Source organism: Epinephelus moara, chromosome 9 (genome assembly GCF_006386435.1).
Source record: "Epinephelus moara isolate mb chromosome 9, YSFRI_EMoa_1.0, whole genome shotgun sequence".
Lineage (NCBI taxonomy): Eukaryota > Metazoa > Chordata > Actinopteri > Perciformes > Serranidae > Epinephelus > Epinephelus moara.
The window spans coordinates 24,998,364-25,020,777 of NC_065514.1; the positions used below are offsets into that span (position 1 = coordinate 24,998,364).

The following is a 22,414-nucleotide window of genomic DNA, read 5'->3' on the forward strand; positions in this document are numbered from 1 at the left end:
TAGCCGGCAACATGTAAACGGCCTCTGAGGTCAAGCCAGCCCTGAAACATTTGGTCAGAGATATTGGATGAAGCGAGATACCCAACTCAGCTCACTTCCTGATTCAGTGACGTCAGCGCCACGCCCCCGTAGGAGACTTGTGGCAGCTCTGAATGTATTGTCGTCAATGAGGAAAATGAACGTGATCACAATTTATGGTCAATTCTTAAGGGGGAACAGGCTCTGATTGGAGGGAGAGCTAACCACGCCCACTTAGGAGACAGGAAGAGTAACCGTTTTCTTAACATTGGATAAGCCTACAGTTGGGTATCTCCCTTCATCCAATATCTCTGATTTGGTCAAGCCAGCCCTCACGTTGTTTTGCGATGCGCGCATATACTACACATAACGGCAAGAGCGAGAAAGGACTGATTTCAAAGTAAAAGCAAGCTTCCAAAACGACCTCAGGGTGTCACCCAGAAAATATCACGTCAATCTGACGTAGCATTTCAAAATAAAAGCCCTTTGAACTGTCATATTTCCCTGCCATCTACAGTAAGATTAATAGATTTATTTTTAAAAACTAACCATTATTACTCAACCGTTCCACTTCAGACTGATAGTACACGACCTCATGGTGTCACCCAGAAAATATCATGTCAATCTGATGTAGCATTTCAGAATAAAAGCCCTCTGAACTGGCATATTTTTCTGTACTCCTCATAACATTTTTTTTTTTTAAAAACTACCTGTTCTTACTCAACTGTTCCACTTCAGACTGATAGTACTCGACCTCAGGGTGTCACCCAGAAAATATCAGGTCAATCTGATGTAGCATTTCAGAATAAAAGCCCTCTGAACTGGCATATTTTACTGTACTCCTTGTACATTAAGAATAACATTTTTTTTTAAAAACTACCTGTTATTACTCAACTGTTCCACGTCAGACTGATTGTACACGACCTCAGGGTGTCACCCAGAAAATATTACACCCAAATTGTTTCAAAGTGAGGGCTGACCTCAAATGGCTGGTGTATCTTGGCACTGTATTGGCTAAAAAAAACCCTTATCTTGTCATTATGGAAGTCTGATGCCTGTACTTACATTTCAGATGTGTCTGAGGGAGCTGGAGAATTCCTCCATTTGGATCACAGCAAGGTGGGGAGTGTTTGGTAAGCTATGGGGACCAGTTAAGGCACTTTAGGTAGGCTGAAGTGTGGCATTAACGATGAACGGTAACCCTTAGGAATACTTCACCCACAAAATGAGCATTGTAAACCAGTTAGTCATGTTACCTTGAAGGCGTAAAGAACAGTTTGTTTTCCTCGCATGCTTCCAAAGAAAATGGATACCATTGATTTACTAATCGATTGGGAACCACAACACCTGTTGTTTTGTTTTTGGCAAAAATGCATGCATTTTGGAAGTACTGAGCATACGACTGGATAAATGAGACTTGGATTATACTACAGGAGCTGAGTGAGAGTTTGTACAAAGATGTTTTGATATAGTTTTGCTGTTGTTGAACTTGGTCCTCAGTAAATCAATAAATCAAAGTTTTCCATGGAGGAATGTGAAAAAAACCCCAAAGAATTCAAATTCAAGGTAACATAGCGTGACCAACTGATTTACAAACAGTCATATGGGCAAAGTATTCTGTTAATCCTGTATCAGCGGTAGGTGAATATGTGTATCATTCACACATTTTCACCTTGAGAGTCTGTGTGTGTGTTATCATGGCAAAATGTCGTCCTGGTGGCACCTATTGTGGCAGTAGTAGTAACCTTGCAAAATGCAGTCATGAAACTTTACAGATGTGTAGTTGAGATCAAAATGAAGGGCGAAGGTGATGATTTGAAAAGCGAAAATTGTATTTCCACAGTGTTTTACTCAAACCAGCAGGGGGAGCTGCAGCCCCCTCAGTACAGCCTGAATGACTTGAAGATGTTTTCTACAAGGAACAGAGAGAAAATACACAGACAAGAACTGAAACAAAACAAAAACATTTTATGTTTGAGCTTCCTGCAAGTTTGATTTACACAAATAATTTACAGATACATTACATCAGTATGCATCAATATATTCCATCAAAGATATTAAAAAAGTTCAAGACATTAAAATGTGTGCCTGTACCAAGAAAAAGATTTGTGTCAGACATATCATAATATACACATATCATTATGACAGCATATACCACATAACTTATACAATCAGTTATATTCTTCATAAAGTTTACTGCAAGAATATTATTCAGATCATTCAATCAAATTCTTTTGAAATCTCAAGAGCGTGTCACTGCAGTGTAATTAATGAAAAGAAGTCTCTTACATGAGAATAAGATGAGAAATAAATAACTGTGACAAGTAATTGTTGTCCTTGCAACAATTTTTTGAAGGAGTCACCCATTTTTGTCTCAGTTCTGGCCTGAAACAGGTCTTGCAATGTCCCAGACCTGCCAGTAGGGCTTGTGGGCCACCTAGCAAATGGCTGGAGTGCTCATGGTGGCAGTGTCAACATATCCATTCACTCCCAGGGCCGTTTCGTCCTGTACCTGCATGGCAGTGTGATTGCAGGCTGAAAGCTTCTGCATAGTGCTAACAGTTGATGATGTGTGGCAGTTCCCAGTCATTCCATTCACCTCCTGGTCCACGCAAGGGCACCTGTCGTCTTCCATCACCCCTCTCTGGAGCAGCAGCATGTTGTCACTGTTAACCCCCTTTACCTTGCTGTAGTCCTCCCCCTGGTGCATCTGGGGGCAGCCTTCCATGCGGCCACAGCCTGACACAATGGGCTGGAGAAGCACCATATCCTCCTCACTGACCCTCTGGACCTCAACGTACTCTGTGGCCCGGAGAGCTGGCGACTGCAGACCAGCAGGTGCTGGTTTGCAACCGATGCTGGAGATGTTGACATCGCTGTGGGCCTGGAGTTGCCGGTGAGCCTGCGTCTGAGGATGGAGCAGATGAGGCTGCTTGTCGCTCATACAGAAGTCCCAGTAGCTCGGCCCGAGAGTCTCCTTGGTGCCATGGCCAGGCTGGGTGAGATAGGAGGACGTCGAGAGGGAATGCTGTTTAGCCATCTCAAGTGAGCTCTGTTGGTCCAGTGGGTTTGAACTGTACTGGGGCAGCGGAGAAAACACAGAGGGCCAGGTCTTCACCCTCCCACTGGACATGTCAGGGCTAACCATGTCTCCATGAGCATAGGTCAACGCTTCCTGCTCCCAGTCCTTCTGGCGCCACCGTGCCTCCGTTTGCATTCGACCGCTTTCCCGATCTGCTTGCCTCTCTTCTTCTTTTGTATCTTCACACTTCTCCATCAGCAGAGTGTGGCTGTCGCAGCTGCCTCGGCCAGAGTCGCTATCACATGTGGAGCTCTCAGATTTTAGGCAGCTATCCTGTAGATCCTTGCTTTCCTCCAGTATCAGCTCCTGCTCCTCTGGGACGTACACCTCCAAGTACTCCACCAGCAAGTCCTCATAGTTAGATGATGTGGTCGGAGGGAAATCAGACACCACCAGTGCACTGAAGACATTGTCAGATTTGCCATTCTACACACAAAGAGGAAAATTCAGTTACAGGAAAGTGGTGAAATAATGAATTACAAGTCTATTCAATGAGTTATTGTATAAATCAAAACATTGATCCATATGGTGGTGCATTACTTTGAGAAGCTGCTTATCAAATCCTTTGATTTTAGGGCCAGGGACTGGAGGCAGAATGAAATGCTTCAGACTTCACACATGGGGAAAGAGAGAGATTTATGTCAGGGCGTGTGAGCAACAGATGAAAATCAATAAATACAAGATGATTATAAAAATCAATACTTCACTTCTTGTATGCAATAAAAGCCCAGAGTGGCAGCGGTTATTTAAGCAATTTAATTTTATAATTGTATCACATTATCTCAAGATAGTGAACTGTTTTAAACTGTTTAATGTAGGTTTTCCATTATCTTGCAGTCACGAAATGATAATTTAGTTTCAAATAAATACAGATAACAATAACTGTAACAAATTACAATAACATCTCAACTATTCTGTTATGGCAAGTTTAGAATTTTGAAATAAGAGACATTGTTTTTCTTAAAGTGTGCGACATTCAGAGCAAAGCTATGATTTAGAGTCTGCACATGGTTCTCAACATGCACACAGTAACAGTGCAAACAGTGTTAACAATGGCAACAGTGCTGACGGAGCTAACGGTGTTACAGTTGGGGGGGTGATTGGAGGGAAGGCGCTATGCTTTCACAGTGACACCGTTCAGCCACGGTTGGATGGTGTTATCAGAGGTAACCACCGTATGAGCACAGTGCACAGTGGCAGCAATTAGCTAGCCAGTGGAATACACACACACAGTATCTCACATGCACTAACATGCACGCGCAGCCGGACCTTCTACCACAACAAAGAACAGAGAAGCTTGGATTACAGCACACACACAGAGGGAGAGTGACTTCGTTCTCTGCTCAGGATGCCATTACTTTGCTATATTTTGTCATGATCCTGGGTTTTTGTTTATATTCTGTTATCCTACAGACTTTGTTTTGGAGTTTTCTATTTGTGTTCCCTGTTTCATGTTATTCATTCATGTTTAATCTGCTTCCTGTTTTATTTTGTAGATTCTCTCCTTATGTGTCATGTCTGGTTGTACTTCCTGTCTTTGTGTATTTTCCCGCCTGTTTTCTGTCACACCTGTCTCGTTAGTCCTTCCTGTTCCCAGAGTCTTCTCCTCACACCTGTTCTGTTTTAGTCTTATTTGCTCCACCCTAGTGTTCCTCTCCACACCCTTGTTGTTAGCCAATCTCCATTTCTTTCCTTTTGCTCGTGCCCTCCTACTCCCGCTGTGTCTCCTTCTTGTGATTAGTTTTCTGTGTATATACCTGTGTGTTTCCCTTTGTTCTTTAACAGTTCGTCTGTGTAGATCCTGTGTTCCTCCTGGGTGCATTCTGTGATCGTTCCTGCATTCATCCCAGCGTTGTTCCGGTGCTCATCCCTGTTCATCGCGTTTTTGTTCTGCTTTCGTTTGGAATTTGAGTTGCCTGCCTTTACTGGATGTTTTTGATCAGCTAAATTAAAACTTGCTTTTTTGTTAAAGACTCAAACTGCCTGTTGGTCTGCATTCGGGTCCTCCCTCTGAACTGCTACATGACATATTTTTACATAGCAAATAGTGGTTTGCTGCTTTCTAAATGCAATGGATGTTGCAAACAGCTCCTAAATATCTAATAATAATGTTACCATTATCTATACCTAAAATGTTGCATATAACATGTAACATGTGTTAATATTACAATAACACAATAAAAGTCAACATTTGGTGAAGCAAATAGCTCAAGGAATTTATGACTGTTGTTTTACCTGCGGCTGTTCATGTGTAGCAACCATGTGAGGATGAGGAAGATGAAGGCACAAAAGACCATTATGAGGATCCACACTGACTTCTCCCGATGAAAATCTGTAGGACACAACATAACAATGTGAGTGCTTCAACACAACATCCAACCTTGTACTGTCTTATTATTAGGATCATTTTATCCCTTTAACATTAGCAAAAGGGATAATTCACTGTTTGGGAAACATGCGTGTTTTCTTTCTTGGTAACACATCAGATCATCTGTCCGTTCAATATGGGACTGAAGTCAGAATAAAGTTAGCTTAGCTCAGCATGAAGACTGGAAACAGGGGGAGCAGCTGATTTTTATCTTTGGATAGAGCGATGCTGGCTGTTTCACACTGTTTCCAGTCTTAATGCTACGCTAATCTAACCACCTCCTTGCTTCAGCTTTACTTTACATTTATGGGAGTGTTATCAACCATCTCATCTAACTCTCAGCAAGGAAAGTGCATAAGCATAATAAATGTAACCTATTATATCTTCTTAAATAAAGTCCATGTTCTATACGTAATGTGTAGCGTACTGAAGATGTCTTACAGTCAGGAACTTTGATGTAGGAAGTTGAACTCCATTCACTCCAAAAGCCATGATCGGGCTTACAGCGCACCTGAACAAGGTATTTACCACCTGACCGCAGGCTGAAGATGTTAAATATCTTCTGCTGGCCTGCAAGGTGCATCTGGAAGTACAACACAAACAATGGACACAACATGTAGATCATAAATGTTGTGTAGTAAAGTTAAAATTCAACTAAAGGAAATTAATCAGAATCATCCCCAGAGGAAAGGACAAGTTCACAAACATGAGGCTTGAGCATTTTAACCACTGGTCCACTCCTTTGGATGGGAAACCAGTTACGTACCTCCCATTCATTTTCCCCCTCCAACTTGACGCGGAGCTCGTAGATGAGCGTGATCCAACCAGAGCGGGTGTCAGCCTTATGTGGCGGTTCCCATGACACCCGCAGAAAGGGCCAGCCCTTATCCTCCATTACAGTCACCGTTACCTTCTCTGGAGGATTAGGCTTGACTAAAGAGGGAGAGAGAAACTAATTAATTACCTCATACAATGTTTATATATATTACAATATATGAAGCATCTGGCCAGTATTTATATTTTATCAGATGTCAGATAAGGACTGGAATTATGCTACATGTTCCTTGTCACCAACAAATCCCATGAAAACACTAAAACCAGCAGTGTGTTAGTCCATCTCTCTGTACTTTCCAACTCCCCTGCCCTGTCTGTGGCTGTCATCCCCAACCCAGTTAGCTTCTACTTTTAAAATGGGTCACAAAGATATTTTTTTTAATTTAAAAAAGGGGCTAAGTAATTTCCTAACAAAGCAGGCCAGTGTAGATTTTAAAAAATGTTACTCAAGAGGAGAAAATAGTGCAGTTGTCAGGGACTATTTTCAGCCATGGATTATTACGTATTTGGTGCTCTTGAGTATTTCCGGCAGCAGGACAGTGTATGTGGGATTGACTCAAAATAAACTGCAGTGACCGTGTTCATGATAATGAAGCAACTTGCCGGTGCAACAGCATGGCACATTTTTGTGTTTTTAATAGTTTCGGAACAACAGAAGAGCTCTGTTGCACAGAGGAATATGCTTTATTAGACTTGGGATAGCTATATTTCTTAATACAACCACTCCATTTTATGCTGTTTTTTTATGGGATTTGTAGGCAGTAAGGAAAATATAAAATATCAACAGATTTATCCTTTAAAGGTGCAATGTGTAAGCTACGGCTAGATTTTTGGTTTAGAACGTTCAAAAACTGAACTAATACTATCAACAGAATGTCTCTGACGTTCTGTTAAAGACACCTATGTATTGTAGTGCAGAGATATCTACTGAAATGAGCATGCTGGCCAGCTAGCCCCAACCCATCCTATCTTATAATACCACTTGCAGAAGAAGTAGAAGTGGAGCTGCACTAAGGACTTGTCATCATGGATGTATAAGGAGACCTGGATACAGCACTGGAGGTGGGTCCCTGTTCATTTCTATGATAGATGAAGCCAAAAAAGTTCATCTGCCACCTATAAAATCACCCGGATGATCAGCACTGTTTCAGCACTGTGTGGCCCATAAAGCAAGCACACTGGAAACTTCTGCTGGCCAAGCTGGCTATATTTAGCAGTCAGCTAATTTGAATGGGGATATAATGACCAAAAAATGTATCCACTTATTTACAGATGTCTCTTTCGCCATGTAAATCAATGGGAAAAAGTCTTATTGGGCCCTATAGCATCATGTGACAGATGTAGTTCCACTATTTGGCAACTACGAAAATTGCTGTCAAAGCCCAGCACATTTCCTTGGGGCCTGGTTGTCAATCCCTTTGAAGAAAAAGCACAGTAAACACAAAGATGGCTGAAGCTCCTGACAAGCAGCCTTTAACACCACCAAAGAAATTAAGTGATATCAAAATAATTAAAACGAGTAAACATTGGTGTGGCTTTCCGCAACTGGAGTCGGCTTTTGGCATACATCATAAAGAGATGATGAGGTTTGATGTTGATGTTTCTTTTAGAATGGTAAGTTACATCTAACGTTGGCTATTTGGCAAAATGTATCTTTATGGCAACTGATGACATCACAAACCATATCGAAAAACACTGCAAATGGCACCGAAAAATAGTTTTGATGTGGCTGTTTACTTACTACTATTGTCATGCTAAAACTGAGATAAGCATGCTGCCCCTTATTTGTTCAGAGCATGTGGCCTGGCATTACACATTGCACCTTTAAGTCACTCAGTTTCTCTTACATTTCGGTTTATCATAATCAACCATTATTCAGCAGGCTAATGAGATGATTTTTTAATTTCACCGCTTTAAAATGGCGACCTTCTGTGCGCAGTTACAACTGGAGGAAGGGTGAGTGCACTTAGAGAGCATTAGCCCCATTGTAACCCATTGTGCTGTTGAGCAGCTGTGTGAGCGTGCATTAAAATACACTTTTTTAATCCTCATGAGGAAACTGTGCCTCGAATATCACAAGAACAAATACAAAAAAAGAAAAGTAGCACATGTTCCCTCACCAATGTACACCACATCTACATCCACAGGGTCGGAGAAGGTGCTGCCCAGTGCATTGGTGGCCACCACGGTGATGTTGTAGTTGACCCAGATGGATGTGTCGTTCTTGTTGAAGAAGCAGGAGTTCTCTCCGGCTGTGTGGTAGTCGGGACACTCGTACACTGTGTCAGAGCTGCGAGAGAGGCAGGGGAGCAGCACGTCATCGCATGTGCGTGTTTGTACTGTACTGCACTGTTATATTTACAAAGAGCAGCATGCATTCTTCATGACTACAGTTCTACAGTTACTTAAATTGTGTGAGACACAGTGGGTGATTGCGAGATAAATGGGGAGAGATGTTTTGCTGAATTGCAAACAGGAGTGGAAGAAAACATCCTTAGCCAGAATAAAACATCAAAATAGCTGTATAATTTTTTTTTTCTACATCCTACACTCTCAATTATCTGCACTTATTTTATGCTGTTCTATCACGCCTGCACCTCTTGTATCGTTGGGTTTGCATCATCTATTCCAGGCCACTCTCAGAAGCTTCACGACTGTCATTCCTACCACAGGTTCGCCTCATCTTTAGGATGTTTTCTTTTCAAGAGGACAATGAAAATAACTCAGCTGACATGTTATGTGTGCACTTGGCCAACATGACACACACTTAGGCTTAAATCCTAGTCGACCTGAGTCCTTTGATGAACACAGCTGGAAGTGTTAATGTTTAGGAAGCAGAGGGAACGTGTCATTGTTGCTGTAGCGGGGACTAGTGTTGACTGTTGAGAGGACCTGTCAAGTAGAGGGTAGATCTCAGAAAGATGGCGTGAGCATCTGCATGCATTACGCTCACCCAGCGGTGAAGTAAAAGGAAGCAGCTGGTGGCTACTCTGAGGATGGTGCATTGTGTATTTTAATTACAGTGAATTTGTTGTCACATTCCTCTAGTGGGGGTAAAATTGAACTGAGTGCAGAATGGAAGGCATCACACAGTGGGAGATGTACAAGGACAAATATGCTAAGCTAAGCTAACAAACTGCTGGCTTAAGCTTCATATTCAGCAAAGAGACATAACATGGTATCAATGTTCTCATCTCACTCTTGGCAAGAGAGCTAATAGGCATATTTCCAAAATGCTGAACTACTCCTTTAATACATGCATTATATCTTAAATAAAGTATATGTTACACAGTATAAGTGCATCATTCCCAAACTGTCAAACACTGCCTTTGACATTATCCAGAATACTAACCCTATCCTCTTTGTCTCACACACTTCATATGATAAGCATTTTATCTGCTCTGCAACCCTCATCTTCATTCTCCTCAATGTGCACCTCCACTCCCATCAGCGTCCTTGTCCTTGTGCAACTTTGCTAATTGACTAAAAGAAGCTTTGTGGTTGAACACAGATGTTCCATGCCCCTCCTCTCCCTCTTTGCATCCATGTCTGTTCATTATCAAGCTTGCACAATTCCAAAATCCATCGCCGTGATCACAACCAGCGCTACATAACTCTCTGCAATCTTTATCCTCTTACACCCGTCTGGTGCCCTCAATGCTATGAACTTTCAGGAGGGCCACTCCCTGGTAACTGTGCCAACCTTGAGGATGTAAAGACGTCCAATAGTGTTTGATGCAGTTGCTGGGGTGTTTCTAAAGGGACAGTTCACCCTACAATCAAAAATACGTATTTTTTCTCTCACCTGTAGTGGCATTTATCAGTCTAGATAGTTTTCATTTCAGTTGCCGAGATGTCTGCCTTCTCTCAAATACAATAGAACTAGATGGCACTCGGTGCTCAAAGTGCCAAAAAACCTACACTTGAAAGACAGCAATGTGTCTTTCCAGAAATCATGACCCGGTTACTTAAGATTAGAGGAGCAATTTCATGTAGGAACTATTAACCAATTTAAGGAGCTGATTGAGCATCTTTCATGGGATACTGTTTTGGACTTAGATGACCCACAGAAGGCATATATTGTATTCATAAATGAAGTAACTAAATCCTACAATGTTGCCTTTCCTGAGAAGAAGAAGAGAAATTCTAAGTCTCACGCTAAACCAACAAAGCCATGGGTAACCATAGGAATTATCAAGTCCCTTAGAAATAAACATAAACTATACAAAAAATATCTCTCCAATCCTATTCCATTTCATCGTAAGCAATTTACACAATACAGAAACAAATTAAATCATATTATTAGAGGGGCAAAGAAACACTACTTCAGTACCGAACTCTACAAGTGTAAAAATAATATGAGGGCACTCTGGTGTATCATTAATAAAATTCTCAACAAAAGAAAAACACAGAAATCCTTTCCCAATGAATTTAAAGTCAATGGATCACTAGTAAAGGATCCTACAACTATAGCCCACAACTTTAATCAGTTTTTTACTGAAGTTGGACCAGCATTGGCCTCTAAAATTCCTGCGGTCAATGAAAGCCCACTCCAATTTATAACATCACCCCCTACTGGTGGACTTCATCTAAGTCCTGTTAACTGCAGTGAAGTCTCTAAGTTTCTTTGAAGAATTCTGCTTCAGGTTATGACAATATCAGTGCAGAGCTACTTAAAGTGGTTTCTGATGCCATTGCCAAACCACTGACACATATATTTAACTTGTCCTTTTCTAAAGGAATTGTGCCACAGGAACTGAAAATGGCCAAAATCATTCCCATATACAAAGCTGAAGATCCTGCAATATTTACTAACTACAGACCAATTTCCATTTTACCCTCTATTTCAAAGGTTCTTGAAAAGCTAGCCTATAACAGATTACTGAGCTATCTTGACAAGAATGAAATATTATACAAACATCAGTAAGGTTTTAGGAAATCCCACTCTACCTACATGGCTATTACCCATCTTACTAATGAATTACACAGAGCCAATGATAACAAAGAATACACCATTGGAATTTTTTTAGATTTGTCAAAAGCATTTGACACCATAGATCACCTTATTTTGTTACAAAAATTGAAATATTTGGGACTGGATGAGCAGGCATTGTTGTGGTTTACCAGTTACTTAGAGCACCGAAAACAATTTGTTGCTTTTAAAGGAGTGAACTCACCCCCTCTTACTATAAAATGTGGTGTTCCCCAGGGATCAATCCTCGGGCCATTGTTATTTCTTATTTATATCAATGATTTGTCCAATGTATCAGATCAGCTATCCAAAATTTTATTTGCTGACGATACTAGTTTGTTTTATTCCCATAGAAATCCTATTGTAATTATGAAAGTTGTCAATGAAGAGTTAGACAAAATCTCCAAATGGTTCAAAATCAATAAATTGTCACTAAACATTAAGAAAACAAATTTTATTCTGTTTAGTTACAATCACAAGAAGCTCACCGAGAATATAACAGTGTTGATTGATAATGTTTCAATAGCTAATGTTGAATCAACTCGTTTTCTTGGTGTACTAATTGATAAAAACCTATCCTGGAAGCCTCTCATTTCATTTATTTCATCTAAAATTGCAAAAAATATTGGAATAATTGGAAAAATTCGTTATCTTTTAAACACAAAAGTTTCCCTCAACCTTTATTATTCTATGATTTATCCCTTTATTAGTTACTGCAACATTGCCTGGGCCAGTACTCACCAGACAAAACTGCAACCAATTTTTAGGTTACAAAAACGAGCTATGAGAATTATTGCCCTTTCAGCTCCAAGAAGTCATTCATTACCTTTGTTTCGTAAATTTGGCATCCTCAATATTTATCAGATTAATAAGCTCCAAATTACTCAATTTGTATATGGTTCTTTAAATAAAACACTTCCTACTTTCTTTCACAATTTCTTTTCCCCAAACAATCAATTTCACAATCATTTAACCCGAAAAGCATCCCAGCTCCGACCTCCTCAATCGCGAACTATTTCATCCCAATTTAAGATCTCTCACAGAGGTTCCATGTTATGGAATTCTCTTCCTCCCCACTTTGTTAAACTTTCTTATGAATCATTTAAAAAATCTGTGAAACATTTCTTGCTATATCAATAACAACGACCTGATCTCTGTATCTGTGTGTGCGTGTGTGTGTGAGTGTGTGTGAGGGTGTGGGTGTGAGTGTGATATCATGCCTTTATGCACATGACAATGTCTAATTTAATGTTTATTTAGGGAAGTCCTCTTGTCAAGCCCCTTGAGGGTTTTTTGGACCTCCTTACATGTTCCCCATTGTTCTTTTTTTTTTTTCTTTTTCCTAAAAAGAAGTTCTTATATCACCGACTGTAAATTGTTTTAATGGTAATTGTATTAATGATTGTCAATTTTTTATGGTAATTGTAATGTTGACTTTTTTTTTTTAATACGTGCTAAATAAACAAACAAACAAACTTTCTTTCTATCAAACTGCACCCGCTAACTGTATCACAAAGCAGAAGGAAGCGTGCATGGAGGAGAGGCTCCTGCTTGTGACAGTGCAAGACATTAATGGCGCCCTCTTTGGCTGAGATGTAACGTTGGCTACCTCAGTGGTGCTAGGTGAGCAAGCAGCGGATGCAAGCCTTCCTCAGTGTGGTGATCCGGTCGGCAGGTGTAAACAGAAAATAGTTCCTATATGAAACTGTTCACAACAAGGTCTGTGGATTTTCCTGAGTAAGCAGGTCATGATTTCTGGAAAGAGACATTGCTGTTGAGTTTTTCAAATGTATGTTTGTGGCGCTTTGAGCACCACAAGCTGAGTGCCATCTTGTTTCCATTATATTGGAGGAGGCAGACATCTCTATAGGCGATATTTCCAACAGTTGGCAACTCACACCAGCACACTCTAGATTGATAAATAGTACTACAGGTAAGAGGAAATTATGTATTTTTGATCTTAGGGTAAGATGTCCCTTTAAGCTCTGTTATTCTTCTATGTTGCTGTGACGTCCTCATTAAACATGCCCCTGCATCCATTAGACCTCTCTCTTTATAATGAACAATCCATTGTGTCCCTTTTTTGTCTCTCACTATGAGCACCAATCAGAATTAAACAACATGAAGTGACTGTGTCACTGCATTAAACTGGAAGCTGAAGCTCACTTTTCTTTGCGGTAGTACAGGGCATGGGTGGTGGGCAGTCCCCCATCAGAGCCTGGCTCCCACCAGCAGGTGAAGGTCTCTTTCTCTGGAGAACGACATCTGGTCAGTGTGGGTTTCCCTGGCGGGCTGTGACCTAAAGACAGACAGGAAAAGGAGGAAACACAAGCAAATACTAGATTACTTACCAAACAGTGTGCATTATGTGACAAAAGCAGAGGGTGACATTTGATAATTGTGTATGATGCATATAATATATCACAAAAATACCAACAAATAATATTACGTATTAATTTCGCCACTCTGGCTCCTGTTTCCTGCGTCACCTCATACTTAGGAAGATACTGTGTTCAAACACTTACGTTTTCCCTTTGCATGCTCTGTGAAGAGCAGCAGCAACAACAGCAGGATCACTTCCCAGACTTTCTTCATCATGGCACCACAAAGCGTTGGCTGTTGGATGGAGAAAACAAAATAAACAAAGAAAGGTGAGAATGGGGGAACTTTCTGATCCGTACTGTTGGCGAATCACACGCTTTACAGTGTTTGATGATGTCCACCCCAACAGCAGAACCGCACATCTTGTACTGAGTCACAACATGCTTGCATGACTAAAGTCATATGCGCATTCCTGCGAGACTTCAATTTATTTATACTCAGAAAACATTTCAGCAGTGATACAGAACAAGATTAAAATGCAATTTGTTTGAGAACTTGAGAACAGAACACCCATGCCTTACACAGACACCATAATTATTAACACAATATCTCACTACAGAACACTAAATGTGATGAACTGAAACAAAATCTCCCACAGTGAATGTATGCGGTTTCACTAAGGATTAAAAACATCTCTGTTTCTGTCCACCTCTACCAGCTGGCACATGCAGCATAAGCGATTGCATAACCTGAGTTAAGGCTTTTGCCTCAACAACAGAGACACACACACAGTGGGAGGCTGGTTTGCCCAACTCCCATTCGCTTGACTTGGAAATCTGCGATTCCCTAGCCATGTGCAGATGTTTGAGTTATTACTGAACCCACTGGGAGGGCAGCGAGGGCAGCGAGGGGGGAGGGCAGATGAAATAGAGGGTAAAGAGATGGGAGGGCTGATGTTGCATCAGTGAAAGCAAAATGCACATCATCCCCCACACTCTCTCACATGCTCTCTCCCTTTCTTTTGATCACTGATGACGAATTGTTGCTGTCAGTTGAGGATCTGACATATTAAACAGAGGAATCTCTGGACTTGTGCTACACCACTGATGCCAGGGAAAAAGCTTAAGTGTAAGCATGCATATTGACATTCTCACATCACACAGTGCCTCCAAAATCCAGTCTGTCAGATATGAAACTCAGAGACATCACATTCACATATGACACTGATCACCCTCTCAATCAACACTTCACATCACTACCATCTGTTTGGAGATACAGGACTCTAAAATGGAGAAGAATCTCCATCTGGGACAAATAACAAATCTGATCTAATCTCAGAGTGGTCAAAAACTCTCATAAAATATAGTTAAGTCTGAATAAATCTTTTGCCAAAAACAAACATGGGTACCAGGAAATGAAACATAGATAATGCATTTACAAACAGAAACCTCAGAAACCTGAATTAAACCTAGTAGAGGTAGCTTTTCCCTTAAAAAACACATAAAGCTTGAAGGGAAATGCTTTCATTTGTGTCTAAATTGTTGTTTTGATTCAGAGACTAAAAGATTAATTCTTTTAAACTGGAAGGAACATAAACCACCCTGTTCTCCAGGGATCTGTGGCTTGAGAAATATCTGGATTTGCTGAACAAGCAACGGTCAACCTCCCTGTTTAAAGACTTTGATAAAGACATGAAAAGCCACTGGGACACTGTACATTCCTTAAATATAGTCCTTGTATTTAAGGATGTATGTTGCTGGTTCTGGAGACTTTTGTATCCAAAAATCCTGCAGGCCTGACATACAGTAGTATGGCACTAGGGGTTCTTCTTCTTCACTGGTTCTTTATTTTTTCCATGCACGCTTTGTTTACAACAGTAACAGTGAGCTATAAGTGGTATTTCGAAAAAATGTCGACACAACACCTTCCAGAGATTCAACGTGCAAAGACTACTTACTGACTTACAGGCTACCTTTGAATTTCTTAACGCTATGCAACATGATTAAAAAAACAAAAACACATTGTTTTGAGGCAGTCACACTTAGACTTTCGGTGAGTGACTGCTACAAACTCTTCTTTATGGTGCCTTAATTTCAATAACGTCACCATGATCTGATAATTGGCATTAACGTCAAGGCAGTGGATTAGCCTCCTGCTGCATATAGCCGTCTTACGTAACCAGTTGCCCAAACTGAATAAGCTGCTAAGCTGGGAAAGTGCTGGCCAACAGTGAGAAGCTCTTCCCTTACAGATATAATGGTGTGGACTTAGCATTCAGTTTTACCTCAGAGGCCCCTTATCTTATTTGTCAATTATACTGTGAATCCCTCCAAGGCAGGGCTGGGTAGTTTATCTATATATTGTTATCTTGATATGAGATTACATGTGGTCTTAGATTTTGGATATCATAATATTTTAAGTGTTGTTGTTTTTTTCCTGGTTTTAAAGGCTGCATTAGAGTAAAGTGATGAAATTCTCTGAACTTACCAGACTGTTCCAGCTATTTCTCCTTTACCCACTTAGTCATTATATCCACATTACTGATTATTATTTATCAAAAATCTTCTGTGTAAATATTTTGAAAGCACCAAAAGTCAACCCTACAGTATGGTCACATCAATATCAAGCTATCTGGTCAAAAATATCGTTATATTTGATTTTCTCCATATCACCCAGCCCTACTGCACATTTATGGTGATTATAGGAAATAAACAGACTTTTAAGCGCTTGGTTACTGATCCACTGCTCCATAGTTGTACATAGGCTCACCATGGTGACCGTTATGTAACACAGCAACATTTAAGGTAATTGTGCAAAATGTCTTAAAACTGAGCAAAAGCTCTACTGCAAATGAATACACCCAGAAGTGTAGCTGCATGTTCTCTAAACACCTAAGTCCAGACTAGCAAAAATGAATTCATTTTAAAAGGTAAGGAGAGGATGCATCAAATGACGAGGTAAATTGAGGAACATATGCGAGCAATGAAGCAGGATGATCCCCCTTAGGGCATGGTTATATGACAGCCCACCTTTGCTCAGGTGATTAATAAGGAATATTTCTTTCTCATGCACAAAATAACCTCAATGATTTACATATTTCAGTACCATATTGACTTAACTTTTTACAAATAAAATGTGCTAATTGGACTATTATTTAAGAAAATAACTGGTCATCAGAGCCTAAGTGCTCCACTGTAGCCACTATCATACATAAAGGCCTCAGTATACAGACAAGGACACAGTGACAGTCTCTTCTGATTTCAGGAACTATGGCTCCACAGGAGATCAGCAGTTTTAAAATGACAAAAGTGTGACTCATCATTGTCACTCTTCAAGCAGCACTTGTTCATCTGTCCTCTTATCAGAAAGTACAGATTGCTGTCCATGAATTGAAGGAATATGCAAAACAGACACCAGGAATGACGTACACTGCTTTCTTATCAAAAGGTTGACCTGTACTCTTGCTCAGACTGCGGCAGACTAAACATTTCCTAGTACTGTACAGAACTGGTTTAATCATTTCTTCTTGTAAGTAGCATTTAAGGACAGAGAGTAACACAAAACAAAAAGCTGGACTTGAAGTTGTTGAGTAAATTTCAAGGCAATGAAACTGCTCCCAGAGTGATAAACACTTGATTGTAATGACCCCATTATCACCCTCAGGACAAGGAGTATTAAGGACATTAGATGCCTGCTTAACACAAATTGATATGTTTAGGTACAGCTTTCTAACAATCGTAATTCCTCATGTTTTGCTTTCTAAAATACAATTTTACCTCATAGCCATGGTCGAGGACATCATTCAGTGTTAAGGCAGGGGTGATCCCACTGATAATCGCTGTATTTAAATTAAGAAATAGGTTAGTAAGATAACGAGGAAGAGGGGAATAACGAGGATATGAGTATTTATAGAATGCCGCTACAGTGCGACACATTAGCCTGGTGCAAGTTTGTTAAGGGGTAATAATTTAACGCTTACTGATCCGATTTCTCTTGACACCGCTGAGGTTTGAGGGATATATTTAACGTGGGTGGCTCTGCCAGGATATAACTACAGCTGCAGGCATGTGCTTTTCTGATGGTGGGCGTAATGACATCCCAGCTCACCTCCCTCTGGTTTGCCCTTTATCAAATGGAAACATTTAGAAAGAGACAAAGTGTGTGTGTGTGTGCACGTGAGAGGGAAGAATAAATACTTAATTTGTCATTTAATTGTCAACAGCAACAGCACCAACCACTACATTATAAATGTAGGGTTTTCTATGGGGTGCCGTTTGTAAAGTGGCTCACGCTGAAAATAACATCAACATTTTGCCACATTTAGCTTCAAACAATGTTTAAAAAAGTGTTGTGAATTTTTTAACGTCACATTTTACCACATTTACAGCAATATTTGTTAACTTAGAAATATATTAAATAGTTAAATCTAAATATTAAATGTGGCACCCTAAATCTAAATGTTAAATCTAAATCTAAATCTAAATATTAAATCTAAATCTAAATCTAAATGATAAATCTAAATGCTAAATCTAAATGTTAAATCTAAGTACTAAATCTAAATCTAATCTAAATGTTAAATGTTAAATCTAAATGTTCTGGGTGAAACTAAATATTTAGCTAATATGCAAATTCACACTGCCGGTCACCGGAAGTACCAAAATAAAAGCTCGAGATGGTCAAATCAAATAACAAATTAAAACCAATTTATTGGGGGAAATGAACACTTGAACATACATTAGCGTGATAATAACTACCTAAAATAACAAAAAACAATTTTGGAGAAATTTTATTTGACGTGTTGTTAGTGTCTCTTTGGAGGGAATCACCTTGTTGTTTACAAATACTTCTGGGTAGAAAACCAGCAGAGTTTAGCTACATATATGAATATCTCACATTTTTCACGTCACTATATCACCGTTTAGACTAATCTGATGTTTGTAAAGTCTATAAACATAATGATTGAATGGTTATCGTAGATTAGCGGGGCTAACCGTTAGCTGTTAGCCCCATTAGCGGTGTCTGTAATGACTCATTAACTCTAAACGGTCCGTGAAAAAAATATTTTTTTCCAGCGGATGTCTTAGTTACAACATGATTGAGCTAACTGGAGTACGTGAAAAATGTGAGATATTCATATATATATGTAGCTAAACTCTGCTGGTTTTCTACCCGGAAGTATTGTAAACAACAAGGTGATTCCCTCCGAAGGGACACTAACAACTCAAAGTACACGTCAAATAAAATTTCTCCAAACATGTTTTTTGTTATTTTAGGTAGTTCACGCTAGTTCACGTTAGGTAGATCACGCTAATGTATGTTCAAGTGTTCATTTCCCCTGATAAGTTGGTTTTAATTTGTTATTTGATTCTATAAACACAGTCTGACCATCNCTAAGTTAACAAATATTGCTGTAAATGTGGTAAAAGGTGATGTTAAAAAATTCACAACACTTTTTTAAACATTGTTTGAAGCTAAATGTGGCAAAATCAGCGTGAGCCACTTTACAAATGGCACCCCACAGTTTTCTTGCAGATTCTATTCCAGTACATCTTATGTTATATTACATGAGCCTATGTTGTAGACCTGCAAAAATAAATAAATCATTTGCCAACTATTAAATTAACCGCCATCTAATTTAATGATCAATAAATCGGTTTGAGTAAATTTTTTTTTAAAGAAAAAGAAGTCCATATTTTCTGATTCCAGCTTCTTAAATGTGAATATTTTCTGGTTTCTTATCTCCTCTATGATAGAAAAACGGAATTATCTTTAGGGTGTGGACAAAACAAGACATTTGAGGATGCCATTTTGGGCTGTGGGCAACACTGAGACATTCTTTCACCATTTTCTGACATTTTAAAGACTAACTAACAACTAATTGATTAATGAAGAAGGTAATCAACAGATTAATCAAGAATGAAAATAATTGTTAGTTGCAGCCCTACTTTGTTGTGTGTTTTCAGTGTGTGCAACAAAAGGCCAAAGCCAGCTCTACCCACATGATCTGGAGAGCTGATCAAACTCATATGCACCCTTTAAACGTGAATAATTCATCATTAGTAACAAGTAAGCCTTTCAAAATGAAGACGAGCAATTTACTGCTTTAAAAACAATCCTATAAATACTTCCTGCTTCAGTCATGCGGTGTGTCCCTATAATTACAGCTACATTTAGCATGCAGCACTGAAGCCCCAGAGCAGGAGCAACAGTAGAAAGAGTCAGTAAGCTGCAGGCACCTCAAATTGTAATCCAGTATTGAGTTAATCAGCTTGGTGCTATAATGGCCAGTGGCCTCTTTCACCTCTTCCTAACCAGAAGAGGTCCAGATCATGAAATCCCATTACACTGCTGACACCATGACCCCAACGTCATCCTTTTCCTACCCCAAAGGAAAAAACCGATGCCAATCAGTCAGCTGTCATCCAGGGGACAAGTCTTTATCTGGAGGAACACAACAAAGAGTAGTACGTGTAAACTCCTCCGGAGTTAAGTTGTGAGATGAGACTAATCATCACATGTATTGGAATTTACTTCTAGATTAATTTCATGCGTTGTCAGTACAACTGAAGAAGTCATGATATGAAAGTTTAGCATAAATTTGATGTGGCTGTTGGCAAAATCACTTGACCTGAAAACCTTCTGTCACTCTCAAAGATTTCCATCCAAGAACCAGTGGAAGAAGAAGTATTTATATCTCTGACTTAAAGTAGCAATACAGTGTAAAAATACTCTGATATGAGTAAAAGTACTGCGCTCAATCTCTTACTTAAGTAAAAGAACAAACGTTTTAGCATCAATTTTTGTGTTAAAAGTACCAAAATAAAAGTTCTCAATATGCAGAATGGCCCATTTCATAATAATATATTACTGATGCAGCACTTTTCATAAGTACATAATAATACATCATAATTTACTAGTTTATTTATATTTGGTAATAATAATCTGTATCTGCAAAGTTATTAAAGCTTTAAAATCAATGTAGAGGAGATAGGAAGTACAATAATTGTCTCTAAAATGTAGAGGAGTAGAAGTATAAAGTAGCATGATATAGAAATACTTAAGTAAAGTATTAAGTAAAGTCCGAATTGTACTTAAGTTCAGTACTTGAGTAAATGTATTTAGTTACATTTCACCGATGCCAAGAACTAACCATTATTTTTCAATACTATTATAATTTACAATTTAACATTACTGCTTGGGCCTTTAGCCATAAACATCAACAATAAGACTTATCTTTTTGAACCATGTCTGTTTATCTATCCATGAATCAGTTTGCTACCTGCACCCTTAAAGCACCCTCATCATCACATGTCACATTCAAACTGGGATATAAATGCATCAAAGTGCTGTTTTAAAAGCTTTATGGTACATTTATGACCTTGATAGGAGTCTATGTGATGGATGGATGCTGCCCATCACAGAGTGCAGTAAACTCTCGGTGACCCCAGCCTCCCTGTCCTGTACGCCTCCTGTGCTCACTCCTGCTCCTGATCATACAGTCTCTGCTGTTAAGTGCATTTTAATATCTTACCAGCAGTTGAGAGAAGTTTTCAGTCTGTCCCTCGGTGGCTCCTCCGTGGTGACTCCTCTGCCCGCTCCCAACAGAGCGGACTTACCGACTTGTGTAACTGCTTTACCGGGATGACAGCAGACAAGGACACGCATTACCGGCAGCTCAGCCGTCCCGCCAGCGAGGAGATCGCAGCATCCACTGTGTGAGTCTGTGTTATCCTGAGGAGGGAGGGACACATGAGCTCAGCCACGGCTGTAAACCCCGCCCAGTGGTGTGGGTGCTGGGTGCTGCGGAATGGGCAATAACATGGGAGAGAAAGACTAACCTGGTTGAGTTTGAGATCCCTCAAAAGTTCCTCAAAGGGGTAATAATATATTTAAGAGAATTTGAGCCATTTTTTATATCACATTTTGTCATGCAGATTGACTTGTCTTATGTCTGCCCAGTTTGTTTTATATCATATTACTTTTCAGTATCTCTGCTTGTTTGCAAAGCTATAGGTTTCATTTCAACTTAGGATAGGGGTGTTGGGGGGGCCACCGCCAGAAATTCATAGCATCAAACAATTTCCTCCATTCTGGTGAATTTTTATGCACCAATTTGTGCATTTTCTGCATCAATCTATGGTGTAAATGTCTATAATTTTGTCAAAATAAAATTCACGATACATGGGGTTAAAATTCAATATACTGTAATGTATTGTGATACTGTAAGCAAGGCAATATATTGAATTATTTTTTATACTGTTTTATTTATCAACATTATTTTTACATTTAGGAACAAATTAAAAGAAAAAGATAAAGGGAAAGCAGTACATAGGAGAAAAAAGACAAATATGAGGTCATGGGATGTTTACAAAGACATAACAAATTTTCCTAATTTAAAGCAAGGTTGTATATATGGTACATATGATAATCATGTGATGTCTGTCTCGTTGGCTAAATAATCATACCACTTTCTCTACTGTTTTTCTCAAAATTCTTTCTGAAGTTGTATGGAAAATGTCATTTGTTCCAGAAGATGTAAGCGTTTAACAGTCCTAATAAAGAGGCTAGCAGTGGGACAGTTTTTCTGGGGCCAGTTCTTTGTAATGGCCTTTTTGCTTGCTGCCAGCAGGATCTTTAATAGATAAATATCATCTTTACTTAGTCCATCAGGGATGTGTCCAAGAATAGGGGATGTAAATGTTGTACTAATACTAAAACCCAAAGTTTTTGTAATGACTGTTGCTACTTCAGAAAGTCTGGATAGAAGGACAAGTCCAGAAAACATGGGCATGATCCACCATGATTTCTCCACATCCCC

General features: G+C 39.5%; 1 protein-coding gene across 2 annotated transcripts; it reads right to left on the reverse strand.

Moving 5' to 3' along the window:
* Positions 1 to 2,019: 2,019 nt before the first annotated feature.
* Positions 2,020 to 21,292, reverse strand: prlra (prolactin receptor a). 2 transcript variants are annotated; one of them, XM_050053153.1, is made up of 10 exons: positions 21,128 to 21,292; positions 19,980 to 20,037; positions 13,800 to 13,890; positions 13,441 to 13,573; positions 8,423 to 8,592; positions 6,235 to 6,401; positions 5,910 to 6,051; positions 5,336 to 5,432; positions 3,641 to 3,710; positions 2,020 to 3,526 (listed from the first exon to the last, which is right to left on the reverse strand). In XM_050053153.1, the coding sequence occupies exons 3-10, from the start codon at positions 13,870 to 13,872 to the stop codon at positions 2,456 to 2,458; spliced, it is 1,923 nt and encodes a 640-aa protein (XP_049909110.1). In that variant the 5' UTR covers positions 13,873 to 13,890; positions 19,980 to 20,037; positions 21,128 to 21,292; the 3' UTR covers positions 2,020 to 2,455. The 2 variants fall into 2 exon arrangements, with proteins under 2 accessions (XP_049909110.1, XP_049909108.1); XM_050053151.1 differs by lacking the exon at positions 19,980 to 20,037.
* Positions 21,293 to 22,414: the final 1,122 nt, after the last annotated feature.

Excerpts from the sequence above, each read along its gene's own strand:
- prlra (XM_050053151.1), bottom strand. The coding sequence starts at position 13,872 with ATGATGAAGAAAGTCTGGGAAGTGATCCTGCTGTTGTTGCTGCTGCTC. Across the intron at positions 13,574-13,799 it reads AGAGCATGCAAAGGGAAAAC|GTCACAGCCCGCCAGGGAAA; the intron begins GTAAGTGTTTGA and ends GTCTGTCTTTAG. Across the intron at positions 8,593-13,440 it reads CTGTACTACCGCAAAGAAAA|CTCTGACACAGTGTACGAGT; the intron begins GTGAGCTTCAGC and ends CCTCTCTCGCAG.